The 21,942-nt window shown below is 49.5% G+C and overlaps 9 protein-coding genes across 9 annotated transcripts; 3 read left to right on the top strand and 6 right to left on the bottom strand.

Annotated features, from left to right (window-relative positions):
- The first annotated feature begins 1,295 nt into the window (after nucleotides 1-1,295).
- On the top strand, nucleotides 1,296-2,417 carry EJ05DRAFT_511841 (kinase-like protein). The gene is made up of 2 exons (XM_033748270.1): nucleotides 1,296-2,080; nucleotides 2,130-2,417. Exons 1-2 carry the CDS (start codon nucleotides 1,366-1,368, stop codon nucleotides 2,264-2,266), a joined length of 852 nt encoding a protein of 283 aa, XP_033599553.1. The 5' UTR covers nucleotides 1,296-1,365; the 3' UTR covers nucleotides 2,267-2,417.
- An 879-nt stretch (nucleotides 2,418-3,296) lies between these two features.
- EJ05DRAFT_477325 (phosphotransferase family protein) lies at nucleotides 3,297-4,776 on the top strand. The gene is made up of 2 exons (XM_033744229.1): nucleotides 3,297-3,420; nucleotides 3,472-4,776. Exons 1-2 carry the CDS (start codon nucleotides 3,391-3,393, stop codon nucleotides 4,363-4,365), a joined length of 924 nt encoding a protein of 307 aa, XP_033599552.1. The 5' UTR covers nucleotides 3,297-3,390; the 3' UTR covers nucleotides 4,366-4,776.
- Nucleotides 4,397-6,073, bottom strand: EJ05DRAFT_517566 (uncharacterized protein; the record flags this gene model as incomplete). The annotated part of the gene is made up of 4 exons (XM_033748680.1): nucleotides 4,397-5,123; nucleotides 5,244-5,437; nucleotides 5,515-5,854; nucleotides 6,040-6,073. The coding sequence occupies 4 exons, from the start codon at nucleotides 6,071-6,073 to the stop codon at nucleotides 4,867-4,869; spliced, it is 825 nt and encodes a 274-aa protein (XP_033599551.1). The 3' UTR covers nucleotides 4,397-4,866.
- A 595-nt stretch (nucleotides 6,074-6,668) lies between these two features.
- Nucleotides 6,669-7,415, bottom strand: EJ05DRAFT_487080 (uncharacterized protein; the record flags this gene model as incomplete). Its single annotated transcript, XM_033745587.1, has 1 exon — nucleotides 6,669-7,415. One exon carries the CDS (start codon nucleotides 7,413-7,415, stop codon nucleotides 6,669-6,671), a length of 747 nt encoding a protein of 248 aa, XP_033599550.1.
- Nucleotides 7,416-9,158: 1,743 nt separating this feature from the next.
- On the bottom strand, nucleotides 9,159-12,254 carry EJ05DRAFT_55719 (uncharacterized protein). Its single transcript, XM_033749749.1, has 2 exons — nucleotides 11,362-12,254; nucleotides 9,159-11,304 (listed from the first exon to the last, which is right to left on the bottom strand). The coding sequence occupies exons 1-2, from the start codon at nucleotides 11,836-11,838 to the stop codon at nucleotides 9,229-9,231; spliced, it is 2,553 nt and encodes an 850-aa protein (XP_033599549.1). The 5' UTR covers nucleotides 11,839-12,254; the 3' UTR covers nucleotides 9,159-9,228.
- Nucleotides 12,255-12,887: 633 nt separating this feature from the next.
- On the bottom strand, nucleotides 12,888-13,319 carry EJ05DRAFT_487078 (uncharacterized protein; the record flags this gene model as incomplete). Its single annotated transcript, XM_033745586.1, has 1 exon — nucleotides 12,888-13,319. The coding sequence occupies one exon, from the start codon at nucleotides 13,317-13,319 to the stop codon at nucleotides 12,888-12,890; it is 432 nt and encodes a 143-aa protein (XP_033599548.1).
- A 1,035-nt stretch (nucleotides 13,320-14,354) lies between these two features.
- EJ05DRAFT_55747 (uncharacterized protein) lies at nucleotides 14,355-19,272 on the bottom strand. The gene is made up of 2 exons (XM_033749750.1): nucleotides 18,797-19,272; nucleotides 14,355-18,745 (listed from the first exon to the last, which is right to left on the bottom strand). Exons 1-2 carry the CDS (start codon nucleotides 19,253-19,255, stop codon nucleotides 14,420-14,422), a joined length of 4,785 nt encoding a protein of 1,594 aa, XP_033599547.1. The 5' UTR covers nucleotides 19,256-19,272; the 3' UTR covers nucleotides 14,355-14,419.
- A 387-nt stretch (nucleotides 19,273-19,659) lies between these two features.
- Nucleotides 19,660-20,278, bottom strand: EJ05DRAFT_55689 (uncharacterized protein). Its single transcript, XM_033749748.1, has one exon. The coding sequence runs from the start codon at nucleotides 20,122-20,124 to the stop codon at nucleotides 19,786-19,788; it is 339 nt and encodes a 112-aa protein (XP_033599546.1). The 5' UTR covers nucleotides 20,125-20,278; the 3' UTR covers nucleotides 19,660-19,785.
- EJ05DRAFT_477320 (uncharacterized protein) lies at nucleotides 20,136-21,816 on the top strand. The gene is made up of 4 exons (XM_033744228.1): nucleotides 20,136-20,574; nucleotides 20,628-20,897; nucleotides 20,949-21,088; nucleotides 21,140-21,816. The coding sequence occupies exons 1-4, from the start codon at nucleotides 20,459-20,461 to the stop codon at nucleotides 21,445-21,447; spliced, it is 834 nt and encodes a 277-aa protein (XP_033599545.1). The 5' UTR covers nucleotides 20,136-20,458; the 3' UTR covers nucleotides 21,448-21,816.
- Nucleotides 21,817-21,942: the final 126 nt, after the last annotated feature.

Here is a 21,942-nt window from a genome sequence, read left to right as displayed (position 1 = left end):
TCCTCCCCCTCTATAAGAACACCCCCTTTTTAGCATAGTAACTCTCCCTCCCCTTCTCTACTTATAACTATAGTTTCTAGCCTTATAAGAAACTCGCTAAGAAAATAATTAATATAATAGATAGAAAGTAGATTACTCCTAGACTAACTGACTAACTATTTGTAAGAAGTCACGTGCTCGGCACGTGGCTCACCTGTGGTTCAGTCCTTTATAAGCAAGTTAGTACGTAGTGCCCGGCCTCTTATACTAAGTCTATTAAACTAGAAGCTAATAAGTTAAAAAATAGAAGAAAAGGTTAGTGATTAGAGATAATAGTAATAGAAGTAGTAAATAGTACTAAAAGTAAATATAGAAACGCCCTTCCTAAGTATATTTGGATCTGTTCAATTACTAAAGTGCGTGGTACGGGTATAGCCTGACTGTCGAGTTAAACTACATAATGTCACTTCAGCTCTATATCCATCCTTGCGTCAACCATCCTCAACACCCGTTACATCCGCCCCCCGCTGCAAAGCCTTTGAGAATCCGGATCCAAGGTCCTTGTATCCATACAAAAGCTGCTACCGGGCTCTTCGTGGGAAAAAATTACGCCTTTCCCACAGCAAGGGGGTTTAGCGCTAGCAAACCTTACACACCAGACTCTGTATGGAGCAACCGACGATATTGCGATAGTACGAGACGAGTACCTAGCTTGGGTAAAACCGCTAGAGTGGGTGGAAGCACCTTGTTCAGGAGCTTGAGGCTGATCTACGGTGGCGCTCAGGTATATCGATTACTATGGGGTGACGTTTGACCATCTTGTTCCTGCCGGCGATCTCGACCCAGAAGTACTCGTAATAAACATTGTCGAGCTTGAGGAAGATGAAGGTCCATTTGCTGATGGAGAGACGTACGCGAACGAAGTGCTCCTGTTTCCTGTGAACCCACGGGATTATGCGGGGAAGAAAGTTCTTGCAGTACCAAGATGTTGTCAGCATAAGAAAGGTACGCAGGATCGCAGACTGATAAACAGTTTGGTGATTGAAAGAGAAACGGCTTCTCAAGTCCTTTAAGTCTTGGTGATTGCCTTGCGTCCGTGAACTTGGTCGATATAAGAAGACTAAATGAGAGATTTTATAGCTTAAAAAGTATTTAGGATCTAGTATATCTTATTATCCTCTACAAGTCCATATAAGTAATCTAATATGTAGTCTCTTGTATAAAGGTAAGGATACACGCGTAAAATGGGAAACGCCAAGATTGTTGGGTTCTAGGGTACTTCCCGCTCCTTGCGACCCCTCTCCCTCCCACAAGCACACTGTCACAATTTACCGATACCATCCTCCTTCACCTATCCATCTTACGTGAAACCCTTGTTGGAAGAAAATGCAACAGTGTGATATACAATGGCCAAGGGGTCTCGGTGGCGGAGACTTAGTTGGCGCCGGAACAACAGCGATCGTTGCACGTCTCGATGCCGTCATAAAGTTCTGCCAACCCTGGGATTCGCATTTTTTAGACCGGGAGAAGCTTGTCTACGAGCGACTCGGCCACGACCATCAAGGCATCGTTCGCTATTTTGGCGTGCTGGACAATGCGATTGTCCTACAATTTGCACGAGAAACATCCATCCGGCAATATATCGGACGACAGACGCGGATTCCGCTTCACTTGAAGCTTCGATGGGCGGAGCAGATCTTCGATGCTGTGCAATATGTCCACTCAAGAGGAGTGCTCCATGGCGACATCTCGTGTAATAACGTATTCCTCGACCATAATCTGAACGTCAAGCTAGGCGACTTTGCTGGTTCGTCGATTGATGGGTGCCCACCGCTTGTCTGTTATGAGACTAGTCATGAACTTCCTGGGACAGACATCTCCGCGAAGACTGAGCTGTTCGCCCTTGGCTCTACGGTGTATGAGTTGATGACCGGATCGAAGCCTTATGCGAGTGTGAGTGACGACCAAATAAGTGCCTATTTCGAGGCAAGCCGCTTCCCGGATGTGACAGTTATTCCCGCCCTTCGTAATACGATCCTGAAATGTTGGAGTCAGGATTATGAGACTATCAGTGAAGCGCTCCAAGACATAAAGCTAGAAGGTATATTTTTAGAATCGTTGATTCCGCATCTATCACTAATGCCTTGTAGTAGCTACGGATAAGCTCTCCATTTTCCGCCACATCGTCCTTTTCAAACGCAAATCGCTCCTGGTTCCCCTGATTCTGACTCTAACGTCTATACTACCATTCATAGGTTGGGCGAAGCGGTCATCGCTACTACGATGAATCATGTTAGTAAGGCTACAAGATCGCTTCATCTCTGCTTACGTATAGATTCTCTTTATATCTATAATATCTATAACTAATAGTAATTACTTATACTAGATAATATACTTAAGAGTACTATAATACTAGATAATATACTTAAGAGTACTATAATACTAGAATAATATATTCTCCTTAGTAACTTTAACCTCTACTATAGATAGTAGAGAGGTCTAACTATTATAAAAGAAGAACTCTAAGTAAGGGAACTATATATATAGTACTATAACTTTCTATATCTTCTTATATATATAGAGTAAATTACTTAGAGAAAGTATAAATAGAATAAAGATAGGTCTATGCTTAATCTTACCCTTACTACTAAATATATAAGCTATAGAATATAATACTACCGCCTAAGCTAGATATAGATAGACTCTAACTATAAATATATAGAAACTGTAATAGATATATCTACTTCTAATAAATAATATATGTAAGAAGGCGGGCTCCACGCACCAACCAACTACACCAAAAGGACCGAATCTTGAAGCTACTGCTTCAAGGGTGGAGCACACTGCTTATATACGACTGCTGCACACATGTAGAATCAACTAGCAGGCCACGTGCCTGACAATATACATTAAAAAAGATATAGCACTTCTAAGTACTTCTAAGTACTTCCGAAGGATTCTTTTGTTCTATTATATTTATTAGAAGTACCTACTTACTATCTATTCTAATAGGATAGCTATATATAATTTATAGGAACTCTGGTATAAGATACCTAATTGGGTATCTACCAATCGAAGTGGGGAGGGTTCGTCGCACAGGCAATCTCTGTGCCTCATATTCCCTCAGAGGAAATGCAGAGGTAACGTCTAGGCAATCTCAGATATTTGAAATACCGTAAGATCTACTTCGCAGTGCATGGCACTGGTAGTCGAGAAGGCGATTCAAGGTCTGTGCGGTTTTGCCGCTCGCTAATACTTCGGTGTACAGCCTTGTCAAGTCCTGGCGAAGGGCCGAAGGCTTCGCTAGCCAGCTGCCTCGTGGGTAGTAACGCCTCCATTTAATTCGGTCCATGTCATAGTTTCCTATCACTTCTATACCTGTGAGCAATGTCCAGTCCTCGCCCGAGCATAATGCCAGATCCCTGGGTTCCCTATGTCGATGTGAGTACCCGATCACCGCTTGAGATAAAAAAAAAACGCTAAAGAACATAGCCGGCCGCTCGAAGTCGTTCGACTCTATGCCCGCTAGATGGCGCAACTTTTGATATTGCTTTGATGCCAAAGGAGGAACTCATGGCATATGGCCAAGATGCTCCAGTCCTTCACTCACTTGGGGGTTTGAAAGTTGTACGACTGTCTAAAACGCTGGTGATGAAGTTTGGGCCCACTGTTCTAGCCTCAGAAGGCGAGACGATGAGATATGTCACGACGAAGTTTCCGGACGTGAGACTACCTCGTGTTTACCGTTACTTTGATATTAATCAACCTTCGTCATATTCTGATTCTGGAGTCGAAGGCTACATAGTCATGGACTACATAGACGGTGTCTCCCTGGATACATGTTGGGACGAACTCAATTCCGGTCTTCAGGACAGTGTGGTTGACCAGGTTGCGGCTATGATTAACCAGCTTCAATCCATACATAATGACCATCCAGGCGTTATTGGTGGAGGAGCATCTTGTGGCATAGTGTTTAGTGACTATGGCGCAGGACCGTTTCCGACGAGAGAAATATTCCAGAAGTGGATTAAATGGAAACTCTGCCTAAGTAAATATTTTAAGCAGGCCTTACCGGATACTCTACCACTACAGTGTCCCTACTTCGTCCTCGTTCATGGAGATCTTAGCCCTCGAAATCTTATTTTGGACACGCGCAACCAGGTTTGGCTAATCGATTGGGGTTGTACTGGATTTTATCCTCCAATATTCGAGGCTGCTGCTGTGAAGCACCAAGTAAAGTTCAAATCGTTCTCCCGGCTACTTCTACCGCGTATTTATAATAATCCTAAGGAGCTGGCGCAGCTTGAGGACTGTAGTTATGGCATTCATCGCGTTCCATTTTCGCTTCCACCAGAGATGGAATTGGAAAGCGGAGCACACTCTTAGTGAAGTAGGAATACCATTTGGTATTATAGAGATCGTTAGTAAAAGAAGAAGGCAATCTGTAATTAGGGTTGAGCAGGCGGATAACACAGGGTTCTCGCTTGATTCTGTGCCCCCTGGATAGGAAACCGATGAACTCGTAAGTCGACTTGATGGCGTCGTCCACCAAGGCATTGGTAGGTGCAACGTAGAGGTGCTGATGTTCGCGCCTCACCATACGGTGTTGCTTTTGCTTCCCATGCTCTGTTTGGGACTCGTTGCTTCGGTGGATGGGCTGGGACTGCTGCGCCGTACCTTTCGGGAAATCTCAAGAGTGGCAGCCATGAGCATCTGAAACAGGAATGTCTTTCCTGCACCAACATAGTCCTGGATGACGACATGGCCTGCTGGCACCTTTAGACTTTGCGTTAGAACGTCTGCTTGCTCTTTGCTTAGTTTACCATGAACCTTGATAAGCATTTCGTCGAGAAGGCGCTTATCTTCCGTCAGCGTGTCGTAGACGTCTCATGGGCGGAGGTTATGCGAATCCTTTCCCAGGATAAGACGCTCGATATCAGGATCTAGCGTGAAAAAAACATTTCCTTCGAACGTGAAAGTCGCAACGTGAACTTCTGGACCGTTTTGCATGCGTTGCTGGCCGACACCATCGCTAACGTCTACTCTGGTCTCGATTGACGCTTTTTGCAACGATGCATTAGACTGGATAGAGCGCTCGACAGTTGCAAAAACATCGTCAACCGTCTTTGGCGCTTGGTCCAGATCTATAGTGAGTAGTTCATGCAGCGCCAAGTCATCTATATCGGGTTCATTCGGGGGACGGATAAGTTTAATAGCAACAGCCGCGACTGGAACAAATGTTGGTGGAATTGCCAAAACCTCACATACCCAATCATTCTCGGGATATACCTCGTCCGGATTCATCTTCAGACGGAGATGTTCACTGGGTAGGTATCGGAGATTGGTTTTGGACGGGTACAAGATACCCAGGTAGGAAGTGTGGCTGTCTCCCGAGAGTTTGATGATCGAGAGCTGGACCGCGGCGTATTCAGATTTGATGTTTTTCCAGCTGAGCCTCCTGCAAAGCCGAAACCCATAAAAATGTATTGTTGGCAAATCTGTTGTTCCACGATGGGCTATAGGCCCCGTACATACTTGGGCCATTTGTTTTCGGGAATCGTATGCTGCATTGCTACAGCCTCAAGCGTTTCTCCATTGGGGTACCAAGCATCAAGGGGGTTGAAGCGTTGGCCAAGCTCCATATCGATCTTCTGGAGTTCTTTGTCCAACTCGAACCCGAGATTAAGGATGTAAAGCTTGCATGGCCCGCTGAGAAGAGCCTTCAGCTGTGCATGTTCAGGACTCAAATCCTGATCAACCATGACATTGTATCCGCAAAAGTGGCCGTTGTAGGCGATTTGAAGAAGATGTATTGAAGGCGCTTGGTAGTTGAATATAGTATCTTCCCTCACTTCTTCCGCATGGGCCTGCTCGGCTCTGACCAGTTCCAGTATAGATGGGAATAAATGTGTGTGTATTGTTCGCAACTGTCATTGTCAACGATTTTGTATCCTATGCTAATTCCATCATCTCCAGTAATGATATTGTCACGGCTCAATTGAATGCTGGAGAACGTGGTGACGGGTCTCAAATTCCCAATCACCGTCCACCCAGACGTACTGATACCGTAAGGTGACAAAGAGTTCGGAGCCATACTTAGGCTGGTCCAACACCTCGAATAGGTGCGTACTGGTCGCTGGACCTTCATTCTCAGCCTTTGGAAGACCTTGGTTTTGCTCTTTGAAGAAGTTCACATCCAAATATACCGAGCGGCAACATTCCTATACTCAGGATCGAAGTTGCTTGCAAGGAAGGGGCTCTGTTATTTGCTCGCGAAGGTCGTGACCTAGATTGAGATTACTACAAGGACTCTGTATATATAATATAGATGATAGCTACTAGGCGGTCGGTTAATATAAGATAACTAACCGTAGACTAGATAGTAAATAATATGCTTCATGACCAACTCTTCTTCGAACTATTAATTAACTTAATAGATATATTACTAGATAGATATTTCTTATATAACTTATAGGATAATCATATTATCTAGCACGTCACAATAGCGAACAATGCCTTGATGGTCGTGGCCGAGTCGCCCGTACACAAGGTATTAATTGGTTACAAGTAGAAAGGTGGCGAAAATGTTAGACTAGTGCATATATACTGTAGATTCTGTAGCCTTAAAAGCATCTTCATTAGATAAACACATACGCGCCTTCCCATAATGAAGCCGTTTCAATTGCAATCTATGTGTTACTCTTAGATGCTTCTTTTTCCTCCTTCCTCGCGAGCACGAGATTATCTCTCTTTCTACCTTCGCCCTTCTTATTCTGTACCACCTTGGGTATAAGATTTCCATCATCGTTAGTGTAGGTTGAATCCCCGACTTGTAATAGTCTGTTTGCCGGGACCCTGCGACGTGGAACCTTCTCTTCGATATACTTACTCGGGTCACCTTCTCCCGTCAGTATATCTGCGAGAGAATTACACGTTTTTGTAAATGCTTCGCCGCTGTTACTGTCTTTGATGTATCGAGCTTCCGTAGTGCCGTCATCATGGATTCGATCCGGGAGTCTTATCGCTAGACGAGCAGCGATATCCGTGCCTACTATAGCATTTGGGGCGATGCTATTCGGGTGCACTTCACCCTGGTTTGTAGTCTCAAAGAACACATCAATGAACTCTTCGTTGGCAAGATCTTCATGCTCAGCAGTAAAGAATATAAGCCGGAGGCTTGCATGGTTCATTACTTTCGTATGCTTGTTGTGCCCAGACTTAACGGCAAGCTTCACCGGTTCGTGATATCCGAACCTTTCTGCAATGGCCTGCCGTTTCCTCTCTGCGGTGCTCTTCCCACCTTGAGCTGCGTTTCTTTTCCATTCTTGAAACTTTGCGTTGTCGGCCTCTTTCGGGATATGCGAAAAATTAGTAGGCCAGAGATTCTGCCCTAAGGCGATTTTGACGTTTAGACCGCATGGCGCGATACGGGACATGTCAACTGGCCAGTCTTTATCAAGGTATGTTTGTTGGTAGCCTTGTACATATAGGATAGTTAGATGCTCGAGTACATTCAAGGCGCGTCTATCGATTTCGTGGTATCCTGTGAGCTTCTGGACTGCAATGACGACCCAGAAATGCGTAAATCCAGGTTTACTCTGTGCTTCACTCCACTTGGCATAGTGTGGCTCTCGGCCAGTATCCCCTTTCAGTTATAGACGGCCTAGTACCGCATGGTGCTCGTGGATCCTATGTAGTAAGTCGACCGACTGCCCACCGTATACAAATGCGCGATCCTCGCAGATGATAAAGTGTAGATAAGTGCCCCACTTGCGACGATACGGCTAACAATTACGTTCATCCTTCAAGGCTTGTAATGCGAAGCTGTGCCAGAGTTAGAATGGCGAGGGGTACGCCCCTCGCCATCGTGTGATGCGCTTACAAGGCAAGGTCTGGTCCCTCTTCTGAATTGAACTTGGCGGCACGTATACACAGACGTAAGAGTATTTATAGGATATAGTAAGTTCGATAAGGGAGGGAGTAGAAGTCTACTCGGCTTCCTTAAGGTAAAGGGCGGAGTGCGCGCTAGTAAGAAGGGGCTCGCTTAGCCTCGCTTAGTAGAACAGGGATAGCGCAGGCGTAGGTGCGCCTACGTCAAGAATACCCAGGGTTCACCCTTAACATAAATACTTATTTAAAGCTCTTCTAGCTATTAAAACTTCTATAGCTATTAGATTAATAAATTACTTTAAGCTCTTCTAGCTATTAGAATCTCTATATCTCTAAGAGCTATTATTTATTTAAAGCTCTTCTAGCTATTAGAATTTCTATTTTTATTAGTTTAATAAACTACTTAAAGCTCTTTATTAAGTTCCTTGACAGTTCAAGTTGTAATATTGGTCATAAAAGCATGCCATTTTCTATGTACGTGTACGGTCGGTTGTATATATACACCCGACCGGTGCGTAGCTACTGCCTACATTAATTATACATGTTGTTTGCTACTGCCGTAGCCGTAACAAAGTGCCCGATTTTTAAAAAAGACCGCCACTGCCCTCAGTGGCACTATGCGCGACGCTTGGACGGTCGCGGGTTCATGTCCTTGTATACACTGCGTCGCGGTCGACCTTATTTACTTATCTAAAGCTCTTCTACTATAGCTCTTAAATTTCTTAATAATTATAATAGTCTCTTAAAACTTAGTTAGTTAGTTAGTTAGGTAGGTAGGTAGATAGGTAAGTAGGTAGGCATGCGTAAGAAAGAATAAGGGCACCTAAAAATAAATAATCTACCATGGCATTATCATTATCATTATTATCATCATCTCTTGCCCTATCGTATACCTATCTAATACTAAGTAGACTAACTATCCGACAATCACACGTTCTCCCGAAGCGAATATGATGGTTGATAGAGATAGGCGGTGCATTACTAGACTGAACCTAGATTCTATATTCATTCGACTGTCTACGGCGACGGAGCTCAGGCTCGGTCGTCGTGTTGTCGCGGCTATATGCGACGCTATACACTATGCTATACAATATGCTACATGCATCATCATTCTCAATCTCACAAAAGACGACTCAATTACATGGACCACGCCAAATCAGGTATACATCTATCTCAGATGCACAACAAGTCCCTCCAAAGCACACGCTAGGCTACGCTGACAAATTCTCTCAATCATGGCTCATCAGACACATGCTGCCGCCCCCAAGTACATCAATATACAAAACGCCCGCTCGCCCCCTGTCCCAAATGCTGTACAATGCATGCATGCGTGCGAAATCAGAATGCTAATCTGGCGCGTCAAGAAGCCCGTGTCTCCCTGTAGGCAGGCAGCAGCGGAGTAGTCTGCACATGAGCCCGTGGATCGTGGTGTGACGATGCTCCTTCGCCATACGGTAGTCCGGTATCATGCGCATCGTCCCCGAGCTGCAAGTCTGCGAGATCAGGTGCAGTGGGAATCGCGTCCTGTTCGTCCTCCTCCGTCATGGCGGAGGCGTCGGGACCGTTGGACGAGTTCGGGTCGAAAGCCGGGGGAGCGCTCTGCTCGGCTTGTAGTCGCCGGCGCTGGAGCTCTTGCTTGTCGTCTGATGCAGCCGGACCTGCGGCGAGCACACGTGACGAGGACGCCTCATCATGTGCGGGTGACGACGTATACACTGGCGCAGGGGCCCGCAAAGGACGTGGTGATGGAAGGGGTGCCGACGGCACGGGTGGAGCGGATAGACCTGCGCTGAGAAACGAGGGAGAGGGAGGTGGGATAGTGGAGGCATTACTGTTTGCGTGCGACCTTGTACGAGGGGCAGGCGCAAAAAGGAGGTCTTCGTCTTCCGTCAGAAGCGGTGCCGATGGAGCGTGTGCACAAGCTGCAGATTCACCGTTACCTTCCGCTGGCGGTTCAGAAGGCAGCAGCCGTTGCTCAGCTCTGCGTATCCGCTCCTTGTCTGTAAGGTGGGACTCGTCTTGTACAGCAAGATGTGGAAGACGATACCCGTGAGGATGCGACATGTCGTATTGGTGCTCGGGGTAGTAACCATATCGCGCATCATACTGATGATTCTCGTGCCCGTCATACTGATTCTCGAACCCGTAATAGTGATCGTGATGATCGATGTTTCGGTCCGGGGGATGCCCGTAGTCGTAATATTGAGACTCATCATAGTGGTGATACTCTCCCTGCTCATACCCGTTGCCATTCTGAACAGGTTGAGCTTGTGGTCCGTCCACTACAGGAGGCTGAACAGTGGGCTGTTTCCCCTTATTCTTCCTCCTTTCGCTGTCCCTTGTGCCGACAATGATCCCAAACACACAGGCCACGACGCTCTTGTCTCTCCGGACCTGGGTGGTATCAATAAAATTCCCACCCCAAGCAGAGAACATGCCAGGTCCGTTGACCTCGGGCCGGATACCAGAATTGTCCTCGTAACCATTTGGAATATTCATCATTCCCGAGTTTGGAAGAAAGCGCCCCAGGCTCGCCAGTTTTGCCTGTAGATCAACGACAACCTCGACGTAGTATTTGAACGTGATCATAGCACCGGGAACATTCGTTATCGAGGGAAAGGCTTCCTCGGGCACCCGGACAGACGCCTTTACATCAGCAGTCAGAGTCTTGGGGTCAATGATCAAGGGCGCAAACGACTGCGACAAGTCTTTGCGAAACACGTGAGTTGATCCGGAATTCGACAATGACAGGCCACCAAGTCCAGTCTTTGAACGCGGAAAGTATTCTTCAGCCTTCATCTTGCCGTCCTTTGTAGTGATGACTGGGAGCGCTGGATGCATGTCGACCCGAGCTTGCCGATAGAGCGTCACGATTATCCCGTGGAGACTCTTCATATATTTTGTGTGCGTCACGTTCACTGTGAGTTGTATTGTATCGCCGCGCAAGAATCCAGCTTTGAGCAAGGTGATTGTCGCAGTGATTGGTTGCTTCTTGATAGGTGTCAGTCCTGCACTCTTCAACTCCCCACTGCCCTGCCACCCGGAGCCAGATGAAGTGCCAGGATCTTCCCCTGAGCCTGTTGTCGTGCTTGGCTGGGTCTCAAAACTGACATCGCTTGCCGCCGGACTGCGAGGCGACTCCAGGTCTTCTTTCGCACCAATATTCAACTCGCCCACACGACTATCCTTTGAAGTGGATGCTGCGTCTCCAGTCTCTGGTGCTTTGGCGGCCGGGGGTCTTTTCTTAGGCTGCCTTGGTTTCGACTTGGCAGCTCGCGGTTCCAGGGATATCTTTCGCGGCTTCGGCTCGCTGATGGGCCCAATATCAATGTTCTCAATCAGAAATACCCTCAGCTCCCTCGTGCTGGTCGGCGATATGCTTGTTGGTCGTGTGAGGGTTGCAGTCAGCATGTATGATATGGTCCCACGTTCGAACTAGCCAAGCATCAGCAACCACAGTTTCCCAGAATATAAATGGCGACAAGCACCTACATCGATACTGCTGGGCAAGGTTTTGGAGGGAAAGTCGAGTGAGAATTGGAACTTGAAGATGCCCTTTTGCATGCTGCCATCGCCACACAGGACAGTCTCTTCCTCAAACAGGGTCGCGAACCCATTCCCGTAGTATCCCGCCTTCTTCGGACCCTTGCCGGAGCCTATCGACGGGTTGTGGGCCCGGTAGCCGTCCCCCGGGGTATTCGGATTTTTGTACACCTGCACATAGCCATGTAGCGATATGACCAGATGTGTTATGCGCAATGGCTTCAAGACCTTCAGGGTCACAGTCCCTGTCACGGCGTCACCGGGGGCATATTGGCGATGTGGATCGTCTAGCTGGATATCGAATTCGGCGGAGGAGCGAGTCTTGGAGGCAAACGAGGGCGCAAGGCGGGAGAGGAAGGAGCGCGGAGTAGATGAGACGGGGGACGAGGTGGAGGTCGAGGAATTGCGAATCGAACTGGTTGGCATAGTCTGTAGTTTATGGTTGCATCATTTGGCGGCCCACGAGACCCTGAAGACGTGACGGGTCGCGTAACACACGGCACGAGGTCGGGAGAAGCAGGAGAGAGGAGCAGGTTTTGTGTTGGAGGCGCAAAGGGGGGAATGGAAGGTGAAGTGTCGGTCTTAGAATAGAAGAGAGGAACGAGGCAGTTTCAAGTGTATTCCTTTGAGCAAGGGCCCGAGTGATCGGCAGAGTGGTCGGGCGGATTTAGTCCTGGGACGACGTGACGCGCAAGAGGGATGACGCCGAGCCAGGGGCTGTGGAGGTGCACAGGGACGGTACGACTGCGTGTAGTCGGATTGTTGGGTAGAAGGATGCGAGAGCGAAAGAGAGAGAAGGCGAGAAGGAGAGAAGGTCCAGCGAGTGCCGGAGGAGTAATTAACTAATTAGCATTATTAGCGGAGCGGATGACGGAAAGGTGGTGAATGTGGTGAAGGTGGTGGAGCTGGTGATTTGATGGTGGGCCGTAGGGGACTTTGGGAGGGATCGGGAGTCGGCGATTGGGGGCTGTGCCGTATCTCTGCTGGAGAGAACGTGGGGCCAGTCTATTAGGTCGTCCCAAGCGTGTTGCTGGTAGCTGGTAGCTGGTAACTGGTAGCCATTGGTAGTAGTATACAGCTTGGAGCATCTGTCCATGGTGATGACACGTTGAGTGGCCTGCAGAGTTGTGGCAGTGGTGGTGCAGTTGTGGGTGATGCAATAATAGCCAGAATGTGTTTGTGTAGGATTTGTGGAGGAAGATAAGAAGAGAGAGAAAGGGTGTGTGCGTGGAGGATGAGGATGGAGGGGGAAAAGCTTACTTGGTGGAGCTGGTGAAGCAAACTTGCAGCCCACTAGGTGCCCGCTGCTCACTGCTCACTGCCCACAGCCCGGGTACTGCACCTGCACCCTCGCTGCTCGCCGCTTTAGGGGATGATGCTGGCTGGCGGGCGCTGGTGGGGCGACGAGGCTGACTGACACAGCTTGACGCTGACTGACAGCGACAAGTGATGAAAGACAAGGAATCTGGTCAAGCTCAGGCTCGAGTACAGGTAAGGTACAAGCTCCCACTGCCCAGACAGCCAAGACCAACGGGTAACGGCTGATCTGCTTCTTCTTTGTGCTTGTTGTGCTTGTTGTAACGACGTTGAGCGTTCTGCTGTGTGTGTGTGTATATGACTGCTGCTTGTACTGTAGCTTGCTGGCTGGCTGGCTGGATGGATGGATGGATGGATGAGACGGGATAGGAGGCTTGGTTGGTCGTCTTCGTCGCTGTGATGAGAATGACAGTCACTGCTGTACTGTTGCTGGATTCCTCGTCGTCAGTGTCGTCGTCGTCGTCGTCGTCGTCGTTATGGTGAGTGTTATCGTTGCTGCTGTTGAGCAAGACGTGTGTAAGAGAAAGAAGGATGATGAGAAGAAGAAGAAGAGAAACCGAATCAGCGTGAAAAGGCAGGCTTGCTGACATGACAGTTCATCAAAGTACCTCCAGTAATAACTACCTCACATAAAATCCATCTGCCTACCTGCTAATTACTACTTACTGTCCACGTCCGTGTCCCGGGTGACTCCACTGCAATGCACTGCACTACGCCGCATCGCCCTTCGATACGATGCGATGCGATATTATCCACGCTGCATCAACCAAGCAAGCAAGAGAGCGACATTGAAAGCAACAAATTGACACTCGACACCTCTTATCCCTACCTGATACAGTCTCCTGTTTGTCTCCCTCCGCTTTCGCTTTTCGCTTCCACTGGCTGGACGTACATGAATAATTACGTGGTGAATTCGTTTTCGTGTCCACGTCCACGTCCACGTCCATGTCCATGTCCATGTCCATGCCATGCATCTCGCATCGTCAAAAGGCACTGCAACCTACACACATCAGATCCAATTGCATACATTTTGGTCTTGACTTATGGGCCGCTAGCATTGGAGAGGACAGCCGGACAAGACCCTTGCCGACCACAAAAATGGTCCAGACCCCAAGCCAGGCTTCTCCACGTCTCTAGCAGCCTGACACACCCCTGCCCCGCCCCTCCCCCCGCCAATCAGGCCTCCCTTTCAGCTGGCACCGGGGGGTTTTTAGCTGGCCTGGAGCTGGGCTGCTGTCACTGTCAGGCTACCTCTGTCTACTTTTTATATATCTTGACTGACTGTTACTCTGGTACCTACCTAGTCACGGGTCAACTACGGGACCGATCAAGCTCATCAAGCCTTTTAGTCAAAGCTTATATTCATTCCTTCCCGGACGCTGCTGTCCATCCATCCATGTCATGTCGTCTCTACAGCCATGTACGTCGTGTACATCACTCGACTGTCCAATCCTTGCATTTCGCCCGTCAACCTGATGAGCTTCCTCATTCGTACAGGCTTGCATTCGCCTTTGCGCCTTGCTTCAGAGTCTGGCCCTCCGCAGGTGCTGGGCTTGCATAGCCGACCACCACCAGCATCTTCATCGTCGTCATCATCACCAGAGGATTCGTACGTACACCACCAATCTACCAGATGCTGCCTTCGTATGAAACAAGGGCGGCCATACCAGTAAGTTCCTGGTCCGGCAGCTCACGGATTGATGCCATCTGACTCGTCCGAGCCTTGCAACAACCTCTGCTGCGCCGCCTCAGCTCGCAGATGACGATCCACCGTCCGCTGGAGGTCTGGCGACACCGGCCTGCGCTGGGCCTGGCTGAACAGACAATTCCACAAATCACCCTCGTCAACAAACTCGCCCCGGCCCTTCTTCTTGTCCAGCAGCATCGACAGCGGCGCCCTCTCAATCTCCCTGTTGTTCGCGTCATCCATGGCCTTTTCCTGCGCTGCCGCCCCAGGAGTCGCCGCGCGCGACACCACCCGTGACGTGACGGTGCTGCTCTGGCTGCCCATATGCTTGATCCGTCGATTCACGCTGATGTCGTAGATTGCTTCCTCCACCGTGTCGCTGACCAGGTACATGTACACGGCCGTCTCGCGCTGCTGTCCGATGCGGTGCACTCGTGCTATCGCCTGGAGCTCCAGCGCAGAGTTGATCATTGGCTCTGCCAGAAACACGTGTGTCGCATTCGTCAGGTTCAGCCCGCTTGCATTGCTCTTCGCGTCCAGCAGGAAGCACTCCACGCTCGCACTGTTCTTGAACTTCTCGATCCCGTCCCTAGCCGTGATGCTCGTATGTCCAATCTTGAACTTGGTAAACGCTTCCGCCAACACACCCAAAAAGTCGCTGTACTGCGAGAATATGATGCACTTGGAGCCGGGATCGTTCTGTCGAAGCCAGAGAACATGCCTCGACATGGTGTCAATTTTGGTGCCATACGACCCATTCAGCTCCACGCCCTTGATTTCTTGCATCGTCGTGCCAGACATGTCCGAGTATAGTGATGACAGGTTCGACATTGGCGTGCCGCTCGCTGACGACGATGCCTGCTCCAACTGTCCCATGTCCTCCTGTATAGCCTGTAGTTCTTGTGGACGATATGTGATGTCTTGAAAGTCTTCAATTGTCAGGTGCTTCCGGCATTGCGGACAGCTCCTATGACTTCTGTACCACATCCGCAAACACTCCTTGCAGAAAACATGCCCACAGGATGTCAGGGAGCCAATCTCTATTAGCCCCGTGCATATCGCGCAACTCCTTGGCCCATCCTCGGTGTTCGATTCATGTTTCAAATGATGCAGAAATCGACGACGAGTCCTCAGACTTGCAAGCTGTTTAGTAATCTTTTCTTCCTTTTTCTCGTGTTCTCCAAGCGCTTGCCGGTCGAGCCTTTCGTCCATTTCCTCCTTGTACGGAGCGACTGTGTCACTAATCTGCTGTAGCTGCGCGTAAAAAGCGATACGTCGATTCATTGTCTGGTGGTATTGGTTATGCTCCAACTCCAACGAACTCAATGTCTTCGTCTCCGTACTCTGGATACCTTGTAGCCGCTTCATTTGTTGCTGAATAATACTAAGCTCCATGGCTGCTCGCGGTCTACCCATTTCAACTTGCCACTGAATGCTGGTCTCAAGATGTCGTAGTTCGCAAAGGACCCCTCTCAGATTTGGATCCATCGGCTTCGATTTGAGCGCGTTTCTCCGTTCCATCAGCTGCAGCATCAGCTGCGGCGCATGACCTTCCCCATTCCTGGCTTGCCGTATCGCCGTCCTGATCTCGTCGTCGACTCGAAAGTTCTCCTGTCCGGTGAGAGTGAAATGTCGGTCGGCTTGGATGGCGCGGAGAGCCGTCATGTAAATGACAAGGTCGTCCTGCTGCTTAGTTGAATTCTCATATTCGTCTCCTGTAGTCTCCGTCTCATCCGTGTCAACCAGAGGAAGCTGTAGGATGTCTACAGCCTTGGCGCGCCATTTGGAGAGCAATTCGCCCTGCTCGTTGAGTGTGTCTATGAGCTGGTCTATCCGCTCCAGTGTTTTCCTGTTTTCAATCCCCCCGACATCGTCGATATCTTGCAGCGGCTGTAGAGGAGCAAGACCCTGATTTTTGACCTTCCTGTTGAGTATTGCCATGCTCTTTTCGGCTCTGGTGCGGTTTTCCTGCAGAAGCTCCTTCCGTACCACTTTGGCCCTGTCGTAAAACTCAGTCTCGAGCTTCTCCAGTCGCTGGAATTCTTCGCTCTCGGGCTCAACTATGTCTGCGTTGGACTTCATTTGATAGTACGCCGTTCCAGTGTAAAACAAGCAAGCATGCTGCGCTTCCAGTGCCCGCCGTAGTATATTCCTGCCTGCACGAACCCGATCATCCTTCTCGGCCTGTTCCTCGTCCTTGCCCTCTTCGTCCTGCGAATCTTCCTCGTGCTCTTTGTCCTCCGACCCTGCTTTCGCCTTGGCCTTTGCTTTTGCCATCTCCTCGACAAGCTCCCGTCGACAGTCTTCGACAAACTCGTTAGCTAGTTGGAGCGCATTATCATATATCTCGAGTGCCTTCTTTGCTCGATGAGGTATATCCTTTGCGTGCGCGTAAATATGCCCACGAGTCAGTGTTTCGGCGATAAAATCGCACTCTGCATTGCGAATGGACGTCTCATTCTGCCCAATCATGACTTCCAGCACGTCTGCCACCGTCCGCAACGGGACGTTCCTGCGTCCGAGTGCTTTGCGATTTCGACCCCCTACTTGCGGGTGTAGGCATGTTTGCCGCAGCCGAATGAGATACCGCCTCATCTGCTCGGTATAGTCTTTGGGATCCCAGTCATCGACGGCCGGGTTGCCCTCGGGCGTCATCTGAATGGCGCCACACATCTCGGCGAAGAGATTGGCATAGTTCTGCTCCTCGACCGGCGTGAACGGCACCGTTATGACGACACGCTTCTGCGGAGGTAGCGAGAGCTCATGTCGCACACCGGCCTTCGTATGCCGCAGCGCGATCCTGCCAAAAAGCTCTCTAAACACCCGCCTCTCCATGCCCGAAAACAGCTTCTCGTGCCTGCAATACGGCTCGTAGCGCAGGAACGCCAGCAGGCCGCGCAGATCCTGCACATTCTTGCGCAGCGGCGTGCCCGAGACTGCCCAGGCGTTTACACGCGGGATCAGACGCGCAACTTCTGCCGCCTTGCTCACCCCGTTCTCTACCATCTGCGCTTCGTCTAGACAGACCCTCCACCAGTGGATCTCGACCAGCGGACTTCTGCGCCGCGCCTCCTTTGCTGTGCCGTGCCGCGTGCTCCGATCCGGCGGCGGGCGTGCGAAGTGCACCTCTCGCCGAAGCACGGCGTAGGTGGTCAGCACGATGTCGAACTTCAACAGAGTTTCCGTCGATGCGGCAGCGTATCTGGCCTTTGGTGCGTGAGACGCAGTCGTCGTGCCTTTGAATTCGTGCACCCTGAGTGATGGCGCATGTCTGTTGATTTCCGACTTCCACTGCTGTATGAGCGAGGACGGAGTGACTATCAGTGTTGCGCCGGAACGTGTCACTTCTGTCATACTGTATGCGTCCCATTGCTTGCCGCTTTGGGCTCTCTTGTGAAGTGCAATGAGTGCGACCAGCTCAACAGTCTTGCCGAGACCCATCTCCTCGGCCAGTATGCCACCCTTCACCTCTTGAGGTATACGACAGGCTGCCGGGTCGAGCGTTACCATTGCCATTTCCTTGCTGACGTACACATCACGTGTATCCACCCCATGTTTCGCACGCATCTTGGTGAAAGAAGGAGGTAAATTGTCCCTCGAGTATTGAGGCTGCAGCGGTACGAGTTCCCCGTTGCTAAAGCCAACACCTTCTCGTCGTAGAAGCCAATTTACTGCTCTTCGCTGAAAGGGATACAGTTCACTTTCGAGCATCTTCGTCTGTATTTTAGAGGAAACCTCATCATCCGGCGAAGTTGTGTGCACGTAATTGTAGAAATCTTCTGGCTTCCATGTCAGACTTCCTGATACGTTTGCTGCTGCAGAGCCAGACGCTGCATCTACTCCATCGATGCAGGTATACTTCTTCAAGCAAGACAGCCCCCACAGAATGTCATCCGTCCGCTCATCCTCGATACCAGGCCGCTGGAGCTCCCACGTAAGGCTGATGACTAGATCCCACGTTCGGCGTGTCGTGCTTGGTGGCAAGAGTGTGCACTGTGTCCCAACCCGATTCGATCTTCCCTTTCGCGAGCGTTTCAAGCATACCTGGACATCTTTCAATACCTCATATGCATCGACATGTGTTTCTACGTGACTACCATAGATTCTGAGTTCTGACGAGCAAGGAGCATCTGCGGTGCTGCGCGGGATCGAGATGGAGAAGTCGAAATCGAGTTCGACGTGCTCGGTCGCGTGTGCAGGAGTCATTCTACGACGGCCAGCAGACCTGCGACTGGAGCCCTCTGTTCCAAGTTGTAGATATATATTGTCGTCGAGGCTCACTGGAAGGACGCAAGCAGGATCGTGATGCTGTATCTGCCCTGGCTCGTCCTGGCGTATGATTAGCAGATTGACTTGTACTAGCTACCGTAGATGACATACGATATGAAATGTGACAGCAGCCAGCACGAGGTTGGAAGCAGGTGTGGCGATGTCCGACTCTATCTCATCCGTCTGTCCCGTGCTACTTGTTGTGCTTGAGCGTGCTCTCTTACGCGGCCGACCACTGTCATCCGAATCAGATCCAGCGACAAACCGCCTCTTGCGCTTATTGATAGCAGGCGCAGGAGGAGACTCGGTGCAGACATCAAGACCCTTCACACCTTGTTCGTAGAATTTGCGCATGCTGTTCGTGAGCTTTCGGGGCGATTGCGCTGCGGCATGATCATCAACGCCACAGGAGGAGCCATCGCATTGTGTAATTTTTACGCTTGCATGGCAAGAAAACATGGCGGTCTTCAACCTAGAAGAGCGGAATTTATAAGGGAAGCAGATATAGCGATGTGTGGTGGTGAGGCGATGAGGGTTGGAATTGCATGCAACAGTGCTGAGAGAGTTCATCTGAGGAGCAGTAGATAATAGGGACCTTGTCGCGATTCGCGACGCGCTTGCGTGTGGGGTAGATTATTCCGTGGAGCCTTGTCAAGCTAGACCTAACTTGGTCAAGGCGTGGGTGCATAAAACGTTCCACCCGCTTTCTTTGGCTCTTTTCTTGAAAAGTGGCCATGGCATCTGTGACCATCATTGCACTACCTTCTCAACAGCCCATGTAATATCATTCGTTATGCAGTTCAGTCGTCCAGAAGAAGATAATTGTCTAGATAGAGAATACGCCTGACTGCGAAGAACCAAACATGCACCAATGCCTTTCGCTATTGAGAATTTACTTATTCAGCAAAACGCCTGCAAATTCACCACGAATCAACGCATATACGTAGACGGGTTGGAACTATAAGAAAGAACTGCTTCATGCCTTCTAGCTAATATCGTCAAAGTAGTAGTAACAAGTCCTTGCCGGAACGCGTATGCTTGGTCATCCTGTCGGAAATAGCAGACAAGATCCGAACCCGGAGTTCGGTCCCGACTGGCGATTACTGACACTGATTTTGCGCAAGTAGACAGACAGTAGCACAAAAGGCGTTACTATAATAGTCTTGCACAGGTACGACACCACAAGATCTGCGACTAGGATGATCGGCCATTAAAAGCTGCAGTGCAGCCTCCCGCGCTGCGCAAAAAAGACAAGAAATGATCTGGCCCAGTAATAGAACAAAGCCCTCGTTATTGTGCCACGCGGCCTTTGCGAGAGTTGCGAGAGATGCGAGAGATGCGTGTCGAATCGTATAACGCCTTGCGAAGTTGCGTGAGTGGCTCAGGCGCGATTCCGACCAGATCCGGATGCAGGGTGCCGAGAAATGCGATGATGTCATTTTCTTGCCAAACTACCTTCCTACAGGACTATGAATCAAATACTCCTCCCGTCCACAAGGCAGGCTTCTCTTTGATCGCACCGCCGTACCACCTCGTCGACATCCCTCTCCTGCCACGGTTTCGTGCGATCTACTACAAGGCCTTTTCACGGTTGTATCCTTGTACGTCGGTCGCGCGACTTGCGAAAATCCAATTTTCAACACGCGCCGTCCACGGCACTAGTAGTCGTCGGGTTGTTATTGATAATTCCTGCATCCGCATTTCCTTATTCCTTTATCCACAACTCGAATACAGCCATCTGCCAAGATGTTGCACGGCGTGATCTCGTATTGGATGGTTCCGATATTCTCGGCCTGCGTGTGGCTCGCCATGCTGCTGGCCATGTTGATAACATGGCTGGTGCAAGGGTCACCGCATTATCCATCCATGAACCAAAGCCAGAGAATCGCGTAGGGCACCTTTCAAGCATGGTAGAATACCAATCAAACTTACACTGATACAGATATATTTCCGATGTGGGCGCACAAGGCCTCAAGCCGTTATTCATCGCCATGTCAGCCGTCACCGTCGTATCTTTAGATCTTGCGTTCATTGCGGAACGCTGGCTCAGGCACAAGGGCAGACTCACACCTAATACTTCTTTGTTCCAAAAAATCTGTTCCATTCTCTCCATTATTGCAGCAGTTGTCGGTGCTGCGGGCATAATATTACTGTCGATATTCGATACCCTCCACCATCCGCGTTTGCATAACATCTTCCTGGTTCTCTTCATGTGGGTTGCGAGCGCTCGATTCTGAGACTTTGGATCTGACATACCAAATAGTGCAGGATATATCGTCTCAGCCATATTCATCTGTATCGAATACCAGCGCCTTGGAATACACTTCCGCGAACATCGCATACTACGCATTTCTTTCTGGATCAAGTTGTCTTTTATCCTCCTTGAGTTGGCACTTGCAATCGGTAAGACCTGGTGACTACTCCATCATGCACATGACTAATACGAAAGTATAGCATTTGGTGTGACGCAGAATCAGGCTCAGTGGAACGCCGCAGCCATCCTGGAGTGGATCATTGCACTGATATACACGTTCTACGTCTTGTCATTTTTCCTTGACTTCCTCCCAGCGATCAAGACGAAACACCACGAAAGCGAAGAGACTACGATCGGCATGGTCGAACAGCAGGCGGCGCTCGAGGATCCTGCGGTTACTGCGCCTACCGGCAGGTTCTACGACAGGACGAACGGAGCTGGTGCAGAAACTCGCTACAACAACGGCGTCGCGAATGGCACGAATGGTGTGAATGGCGTGAAGCCTTGAAGCCGACATGGCAACCTCCAGATCTTGCAACGCAGTATTGTGATGCATCATGGTTTTAGACCCAACAACAAGAAATGTGGGTCACTGGCCATACAACATTTTGCTCGGCGCCTGTAATACGTTGGATTCATCGCGATTGTATGTTGCCATGGGTTTTTGATTGTAAGAATTTGGGTACGGTCGTGGTAATGGGTGAGACTGATTTGTTAGGACCGGAGACTTGGTGAGCATTGGGTGTATATAGAAATAGTCACGAGCTGCATAGGGTCGTTGGATGTCAATTTGGGAACCAGATTTAGGACTTTGAAGATGAGATATACCCTTGGCAAGGCGAATGGATTGTTACCAAAATTTATACATATGAGCTCTGTGTGCTTGTGGTTATAAAAGTGATGTTATTGGCATTCTACGTGAATGCAGCGCACTGCGACGGACCAAGAACTTAAGACACTTCAGAACCGTACAAGAAGAGGAGAATCAATCATCAAGCGAAAG

The sequence above is a fragment of the Pseudovirgaria hyperparasitica genome (assembly GCF_010093815.1).
Source record: "Pseudovirgaria hyperparasitica strain CBS 121739 unplaced genomic scaffold EJ05scaffold_10, whole genome shotgun sequence".
Classification (NCBI taxonomy): domain Eukaryota; kingdom Fungi; phylum Ascomycota; class Dothideomycetes; order Acrospermales; family Acrospermaceae; genus Pseudovirgaria; species Pseudovirgaria hyperparasitica.
Note: the sequence above shows the minus strand (reverse complement) of the source record. Positions and strands in the feature narration are given on the sequence as shown.

Bases quoted from the DNA above. Each gene is read 5' to 3' on its own strand.
- EJ05DRAFT_55747 (XM_033749750.1), bottom strand. From the start codon at position 19,255: ATGAACTCTCTCAGCACTGTTGCATGCAATTCCAACCCTCATCGCCTC. The intron at 18,746-18,796 runs GTATGTCATCTA...ATCATACGCCAG, and splicing joins CTGCTGTCACATTTCATATC to GACGAGCCAGGGCAGATACA.
- EJ05DRAFT_477325 (XM_033744229.1), top strand. From the start codon at position 3,391: ATGCCAGATCCCTGGGTTCCCTATGTCGAT. The intron at 3,421-3,471 runs GTGAGTACCCGA...TAAAGAACATAG, and splicing joins CCTGGGTTCCCTATGTCGAT to CCGGCCGCTCGAAGTCGTTC.
- EJ05DRAFT_511841 (XM_033748270.1), top strand. From the start codon at position 1,366: ATGCAACAGTGTGATATACAATGGCCAAGGGGTCTCGGTGGCGGAGAC. The intron at 2,081-2,129 runs GTATATTTTTAG...AATGCCTTGTAG, and splicing joins CCAAGACATAAAGCTAGAAG to TAGCTACGGATAAGCTCTCC.
- EJ05DRAFT_55719 (XM_033749749.1), bottom strand. From the start codon at position 11,838: ATGCCAACCAGTTCGATTCGCAATTCCTCGACCTCCACCTCGTCCCCC. The intron at 11,305-11,361 runs GTAGGTGCTTGT...ATGCTTGGCTAG, and splicing joins CCTTGCCCAGCAGTATCGAT to TTCGAACGTGGGACCATATC.
- EJ05DRAFT_477320 (XM_033744228.1), top strand. From the start codon at position 20,459: ATGGTTCCGATATTCTCGGCCTGCGTGTGGCTCGCCATGCTGCTGGCC. The intron at 20,575-20,627 runs GTAGGGCACCTT...ACACTGATACAG, and splicing joins AACCAAAGCCAGAGAATCGC to ATATATTTCCGATGTGGGCG. The intron at 21,089-21,139 runs GTAAGACCTGGT...ACGAAAGTATAG, and splicing joins TGAGTTGGCACTTGCAATCG to CATTTGGTGTGACGCAGAAT.
- EJ05DRAFT_55689 (XM_033749748.1), bottom strand. From the start codon at position 20,124: ATGACATCATCGCATTTCTCGGCACCCTGCATCCGGATCTGGTCGGAA.